This window comes from Triticum dicoccoides, chromosome 7B (genome assembly GCF_002162155.2).
Source record: "Triticum dicoccoides isolate Atlit2015 ecotype Zavitan chromosome 7B, WEW_v2.0, whole genome shotgun sequence".
Lineage (NCBI taxonomy): Eukaryota > Viridiplantae > Streptophyta > Magnoliopsida > Poales > Poaceae > Triticum > Triticum dicoccoides.
Genome location: NC_041393.1, coordinates 590922998 through 590930506, shown reverse-complemented (window position 1 = coordinate 590930506; position 7509 = coordinate 590922998). Strand labels below are relative to the sequence as shown.

General features: G+C 46.4%; 1 protein-coding gene across 2 annotated transcripts; it reads right to left on the bottom strand.

Moving 5' to 3' along the window:
• Positions 1-4455: 4455 nt before the first annotated feature.
• On the bottom strand, positions 4456-7503 carry LOC119338011 (protein ENHANCED DISEASE RESISTANCE 2-like). Of its 2 annotated transcripts, XM_037610301.1 has the most exons (3): positions 7105-7503; positions 6385-6967; positions 4456-4763 (listed from the first exon to the last, which is right to left on the bottom strand). In XM_037610301.1, the coding sequence occupies exons 1-3, from the start codon at positions 7480-7482 to the stop codon at positions 4756-4758; spliced, it is 969 nt and encodes a 322-aa protein (XP_037466198.1). In that variant the 5' UTR covers positions 7483-7503; the 3' UTR covers positions 4456-4755. The 2 variants fall into 2 exon arrangements, with proteins under 2 accessions (XP_037466198.1, XP_037466197.1); XM_037610300.1 differs by lacking the exon at positions 4456-4763 and having other exon boundaries at positions 6006-6967.
• Positions 7504-7509: the final 6 nt, after the last annotated feature.

The window sequence follows — 7509 nt, the reverse complement described above, 5'->3', positions numbered from 1 at the left end:
GCCTCACTTCAATGCTTGAGTCTGCCTTGTGGGCACGAGCTGCCAGACGTAATACACGGGACACACCACTTGATATACGAAACATTATACCGGCTCCATCGCACGAATCACGTGGGAACAAGCGGTGTGGATACCGAGCTCGCGTGGCTGCATGTCCACTCGCGATTTATCATATCAAGGGATACAATACAATGTTACAATATGTGTACATAGGCTACGTATATACAGTCTAACAGGCGTATCGGAGCGCCGCATTATTCCATCTACACACAGACATATACGCATATACATATGCATGCTTAATTAAGATAAGACCCGGAGAGGGAGAATCAGCAAGGAATACGTACAGGGCATTAACATACTCCATATCGTAGCTAGCCGGAGTGGATTGCATCGTTGATGGGCACGGCCCCGGTCGCCTGCCGCTATGACCACGTACTTGCCCAGACCAGCACGATTTAGGCCCTGTTTGGATCACCGTTTCTCCATGCAAAAAAAAAAAAGATCACCATTTCTCCTTCAAATACACTTGTAAAAAATACCCACCTCACCCTGTCGTTTCACTTTCGACTGGAGTTTGCACAGCGACCCATAAGTTTTTTTTTTAGACAAGCGACCCATAAGTTACACTAGAAAATCCTAATGCTTGTGGCTATTTACCTTTTTTTTTCTACTTCAATTCACGGCTGGGCCAGCCCATTGTTGAACCGGTCCTTTTATCACTTTTTATTCCTTTTTTTCTTTTTAAAAATGCTCACACTTATAAAATTTCGTTTAAAATTTTAAAAAGGTTTGCTTTTTAAAATTTTGTTCATAAATTACAAATATTTGCATTTAAAAAAATTGTACAGACATGGAAAAAATTGTTCGTTTAAATAGAAAATTGATCACATCACCATGCCAAGCATCCTGATTTGAGTTATGACGTTTTATGCATTTTCAAGGGTTTTCCCCGTGAAAAAACCCAAAAACACTAACCGAACACGGCGCAAAGTGTGTTTGGTGTCCCAATTCTTTCAAATTTTGCATGGAGGCCTGCCATGAACGTGCCCACATGCTGGCGAAAGTTGGTGTCATTCAAGCATGTCAAGAAGCACATCATGTTCGAAGGCAGTGGTTTCGATAGGCCGGCACGGAAAGGCTTTTGTTACTTGCCATTTCTGTCATTATCAACAATTTTAAATTTTCAAATTGTGTATGAAAATTCTATAAATATGAACACTTTTTCCAAAGATGTAAATGAATTACCAAATATTGATGTCGTACACATATTGCGAACCACGTATTTTTTAAAAAAATTATCAACATTTTAAAACGCAAATATTTATTAACTTTATGGAGAATAAATTCAAAATTTGGTTCCAGAATATTTTTATAATTTGTAAAAATTATTTGAAAACCATAAAAAAGTTAGTATTCCAAAAATATTTCGAAAATTAAAACAGGTTTTATAAAAAATGATAGTTAAAGAAGGAAAAATTGAAATAAACGAAAAAATAAAAACGACAAAATAGAATAAAAAAAGTACATTCAGGCCTTGCCCAACTGGGCGACGGCATCACTTCCGTCGGTTGCCTGTTGGGCCGGCCCAAACAGTTGCCAATTTGAAGAAAGTTCGTCAATTTTGAAAAAGAATATTTATGCATTTGAAGGAAATTATTGGCTTTTAGAGAACGTTTGTAAAAGTTGAAAAGAGTTCCTGGGTATGGAAAAAAATCAGGGGTTCGAAAGCAAAGTTTGCGAATTTAAGAAAATGTCCACGAATTAAATGGAAAAAAGTTCGGGTAGGGCGGAAGGTTCAGTCTCAGAGTACCCTTTTCCGACACCGTTCAAATGGACCAAATTGTATCACCATTCTAAGGCACCATGCCAAGTTTTTGTGATTTGACAATTCTGCATTTTCAATAATGTTCATGCTTTCAAAATTTATTTGGAATTTCAAAATGATCCTGTATTAAAAAAATTCTACACAAATATAAACAATGTTCACGGAAATTCTAAATAAATTTCTTTCTAATTTTTGTTTATGTTTTCTCATTTTTGCTTGAAATTTCAATTTTCATAGTGTTTTCCAAAAATTGTCCATGTTCAAAATTTTGTTTGCTCTTTTTAAAATATGTTGGTGTTATGACATTCTGAGCAATTATGAAAGACACGAACTTTTTTGGCATATAAGTACAAATGCTTTAAATGCGAATATTTGTACTTTATGAACAAAATTTTAAAAATAAACATTTTTTCAAATTTTGATCAAAATTTTATAAGCGTGAGCATTTTTTTAAAAAAAAGAAAAAACAAAAGAGAAATAGTGATAAAAGGACCTACTCAACAATGGGCCGGCCGAGCCGCAAACTGAAGTAGAAGAAAAAAACTAAATACACACAAGCATTAGTATGACCTAGTTGATTAGTGTGGTCCTCCTTACTCCTTAGACAACATGACTTGTGTTTGATTCACTTTATTTGCACTCTTTTTTCTTTCAAAAAGAAAGTAAAAAAACATCTGAGGGTGCCGTGTATCTGCGCGGGTGAAAAGACTATCCTACCCTTTATTATGAAGGGGTATAGAGATATCTCAACCATCAATGTGTTTAGGGGGGATATGCCGAAGCAAAAGTCTATACTATATTGTGGTCCTCGTGCGGAAATAGCCAATGTTTCTCGGGTCCCATTGTATTCAAATAAAGAAAACAAAAATATCAAAATGAGTCAAACATTTCTTAAATTCTTTTTCACAAACATGCTTAACGTAATGCTCGTGTGAAAAGTTAGACCGAGCAATGAGATCGGCCTGACATGTTTGTATTTTCCTCTGCAGAAGAGGGGAGTGGTTGTATCTTCAATATGCCGGTGGTTATTTCGTCAACTCGAACGGGCATCTATAGGTGTGATCGACCTAGTTTCATCCTTTTTTTTCTTAGTCATGGATACCTCAGGACTGACATTGCTCACAGTTGTCAACAAAGATCGGTGAGTTATGAGTTGTGCGTGTGGATTGTCTTTTTCTGTTCTCCAGTTGTCGACATACCATCATCATGTGCGGGGATGAAGATGGTGAAGGACATCCCAAAGACTGGATTTTATTTTCATTTTTCGTTTGAGAAATTTTTGTGCAGTGTCAGTGCTCGGTTGATAGAAAATGCAGCTCGTTTCGAAAGAAAAGAAAACACGCACAAAGGCTCGGCAGCCGTGTGCCGCGCGGCGCCGCCCAGGACGCACGCGGCGGCATGCTCGCCGACGACCCCGCGCGCGCCTAGGCGCAAGTGCACCGGCGGCCCACCGTCCACTGCACCGCAGCGCACGCAAGCCCACGGCCATGTCGCCGTCGCACGGTTCGCCACCTGTCACCGAACCCTCTCATCCCCACCCACGTGAAGTTTTACAAGTAATCTAGAGAAGAGGCTCACGTGAAGCCGGTCAAACGGCCGTCCACCGTCCTCTCGGAGCGCGGCAAATCGCAGGTTTACCGGCCGGCCGGCACACGGACACGGTCGTCTGTAAGCTAAATCCGTCGGCGGAGGAGCGGGGAGCTGGGCCAGGACAAGAAACCACATGGGCGAGTTGTCTTACTATGTAACTAATCCCCTCTGTGTTGGACACGACTGATGCCGAGCCTGATGGACTTCTTCCTCGTTCCCATCCGTCGGCAAGAACACATGGGCGCGGAGCCCGTGGAGCGTACGTACGTATGGCTTTCGCGTTGGACACGATCCGCGCCGATCCAGATCTACGGGTCATATACCGTCTTACGTACTTTAAGAGCAACTCAAAGGCGCCAACAACGCAAACTGTTCGTTTAGGTCCAAACTACCTTTTTTATCCGCACGGGGTCTATGACTCTATTCCAGGCTCAAAATTTGAGTCCGGTTTGCATAGGCGCGGACACGGAGCGGAGGATCGAGACGTCTGCACTTGTCCTTGCCTGGCCCGTCAGCGGGTGGCACATCCACCCTCATTTCTCACAACAATTACGTCGACAGCAGCGTGCACTCCCCGACTCCCGTGCCGGCCGGAGTGATTCTTCCCGCACTACGCTTTAGATAGATAGATGATTCCGACGATACGATACGATACGCTCGCCGTGCCTGCAAAGGTCCACGGCCGCGTCACATCCCATCCCTCCCCGCCTTCTTCCTTCCTTTGCACAGACAGGAATTCAGGATATGCTTTCCTTGTCCCGCCATGTTTCCGACGCAGCCTTCCTTCCTTTCTTCCAAAACCGTCAGCCGGAAGCCAAAAAAGGCATAAATGACAACACACCTCCACTACTCACCGTCAGAGCACGATCAGCACGTGAAACAGCGATAGTGGATCGCCAAATGGTTCATCAACAATCAGACAAAACCACACCAAAAACAGGCAAACAGGAACCTCCGCTGGCCATTCATGGACTCGCGGATTTCAACGGCAGGGGAGGGAGAAAAGAAACGCGAGGTTTTCCAGAGATGTACGGAAATGATAGCAGAAGCGAAGCAACCGAGGCATCTCATTACTGGACTTGTGTAAGCAGGAGTACTTCTACGTACTAATATTTGCCATCGATCAGGTCTCAGCTCTGATCACATTATGATGATGATGATGATGAAGGGAGCATTGCATTCTGTGGCACCACCTAACTAACTTGCCTTTTTCTTTAATTAATATAATAAATATCCCGGCCTTCCTCTTCTCGGCTCTCTCTCGGCGCCGGTTCTCAAACTGAAGAATCGTTTTCTCCAACCCATGGTTTATACAGCATCCTCTGAGCGTTCCACGCCTATTTTCCTGACAAGGTAGAGACTCAAATGTTACTTTCATCTCCTCAAAACTTCAATTAAACGCAAATACAGTTTCTCTAACAAACCCGGTATTGCCATTATTTAGATCTTAGACAACAAGGTTATAATTCTCATGGATTGTATTATACCCCAGACAACAGCCACAACAAGTAACCATATTGGCTTTGCTTGAAGGCAGGCTAACAACTGTCCAAGCAAAAGAAACGAGTGAATGAAAGAATGAAAAAGCTAACATGTCCACACTTCCAAGCTTCTCGAATTGCGTCGCTGCTAATCAGGCAGAGAAGCCCAGGCAGCGTGTTATGCCAATGAAAGTGCTGCGTACTACAGGACGCCATGTTATCTTGCTTAAACAGTAATGATAGTTCAGCTAAGTGATAAAGACATGGATGTTGCTTGCCAGAACACCATTTATATACGCTCCAACGCCACCTAATCAACTTCTAATACGAATGGGACAGCCGATCAAGGACAAAAAAACTGATCGGCAGCCCCACCTAAAATAGCTTCTGCGATCACAAGTATTGATCACGATCGTGTAGAGCACACACATGCCCGTGTCTCCCCCTCAAAACAACGGAACAGCTAATCGCGCAAGAAAAGGAGCAATGAAGAGGACGCTCCCAAGGAAATGCAATGTGCTTTTCCAAGACACGAATCATGGCCAAACTGGACGGCGAATGGGTACAACCAGTACACGATGAACATGTAAATAGTTAACAGAAATCAAATTGACACACAGGAACAATGAGAGGCATGGCAAATGCACATATCTCCTGAAGTACTCTGCTGTCAGGCAGAAATGTTCCTTCTAGACAAGTGACTCAAATGTAAAACCATCTGCAAGCCAGTACCAGGCACCTATAAAATCGTTGAAGTTGAGGCCATTGAAGATCCTAAGCTCCTATACACGACATTAATCTTGGAAACTGTTAGTAGTACCTTCACCCCATATCACAATCTTGCCAACTGTTAGTACCATCACCCCATATCCCAATCTTGGACCTCATCATTAAATAATTGGAATTGCCTCCTGAATATTGTTTCAATGACTGTACTAATTAGCCTACAATATCAGATCCCTCGAGCACAGTCCACATATTCCCTTTCGTCCCAACACAAGATCAATTAACTAGACACAAAAGAAACTTGCACACATCAACCTTGGAAAAATTATAATATCCCCAGCCAACAGATCAAGCATTACTCTTAAGATAATAGGAATGCGTTGAAAACTTGAAACGGCACTGCCAATGTCATCACTCTCATGCTGTTGTAAGGCCAGCTGAGCTAAATATCAGCCATAACTGACAGAATCATGGAATTATTATCCAGTGGCATATGCTAACACCGAACGAATTCGTCAGCTACTACTCTATATCATATACTCCCTCCGTTCCAAATTACTCATCGCTGAAATGGATGTATCTAGAACTACAATACATCTAGATACACTCATACGTGCGACAAGTAATTCGGAACGGAGGGAGTATAAGTTTGTAGCATCGAGTTCATGCCCGATCATCATATAGAAGTGGTCAAATTAGCCGCATTGAAATATCTAACACTGGTATGAAGAACATGTCAGGAGTAATTTGAGCCCTCACCTCCGCCCAGGCGTTCCTGGCAGCTCATCGACCTGCTGGCCTTGCCGCTGGTGCGTTCCTGGTGGCGGCTATCATTGGCAACCCTCGCCGAGCCAACCCTGAACCCCGGCTGTGCCTTGCCGGCGGTCTCAGGCTCATCAGACGCCGTCTCCACGTACTTCGCCGAACCCATCTCCATCTGCGCGATGCGCACTGCGCCGAAGAGCTTTTCGGGCAGCTCCTCCTCGGACTGGGACTCGACAAGGAAGCCCATGTCGATGGTCACCGAGGTGACCGCGCCCAGCGCCAGATGCAGGATGGCGGTGGCAATCGCCGAGCTGCCGATGTCCACGTCGATCTCGAGGTAGTCGTCGCCCCTGTGGTAGCGGCACGTGAGCGCGCGGCCCAGGAGGCACGCCCCGTAGTTGCCGACGGTGGCGCGGACGAGCCAGGGGCCCTTGACGATGCGGTTGACGATCTTGAAGCGGGCGTTGCGGTACGCGTCGTCGCCGTAGACGAAGCGCCCGAGCAGCGAGTCCGGCGGGATGGGCGCCTCCGCCGCGAAGTAGAAGACCGAGCTGTACGCGTCCGGCCGGCCGGGGACCTGGAGAGGAAGGCAACGCAACGCGGGGTCTCAAAATCAGGCGGCCATCACACAGGAAGAGAAGAAAAAAAACGATTTTTTTTAATTTTATCTCCGGATTCCTTCCTAGGCCTAGATGCGATCGATCGGGTCGGGACCTGGAGATTGACGGCGAGGAGGAAGTGGGCGTTGGGGTCCTTGCGGAGGCGCGCCCGGCGGAAGGCGGCGGCGACGGGGACGTCGTCGCGGGCGAGCAGGTGGTCGAGGCGCGCGTGGGAGCGGAGCCAGTCGACGCCGGCGGGGCGGAGGAGCCAGTCCGCCGACGCGGCCGACTTGCCGCGCTTCCCGCCGCCGCCGGAGAAGTAGCCGCGCGCGCGCAGCTGGAACAGGTCCCCCGGCGGCGCGGCCCAGCCGTTGGTGCCCCTGTCGAGGTCCACCTGGCGCAGCGAGCCGGCGGACACGGCCTCCTCGCGCCAGTTGTCGCCGCCGCCGCCCGGTTCGTCCTGCTTCCGGCGCTGGGGCGTCGTCGGGGGCATCGCCGCCGTCCTGGGCCGGGTGTGGGG

What these genes read in the sequence shown, in the direction of transcription:
- LOC119338011 (XM_037610300.1), bottom strand. Translation starts at nt 7,482, where the DNA reads ATGCCCCCGACGACGCCCCAGCGCCGGAAGCAGGACGAACCGGGCGGC. An exon ending in TCCTCGCCGTCAATCTCCAG is followed by an intron (nt 6,968 to 7,104) that starts GTCCCGACCCGA and finishes CTTCCTCTCCAG; the next exon opens with GTCCCCGGCCGGCCGGACGC.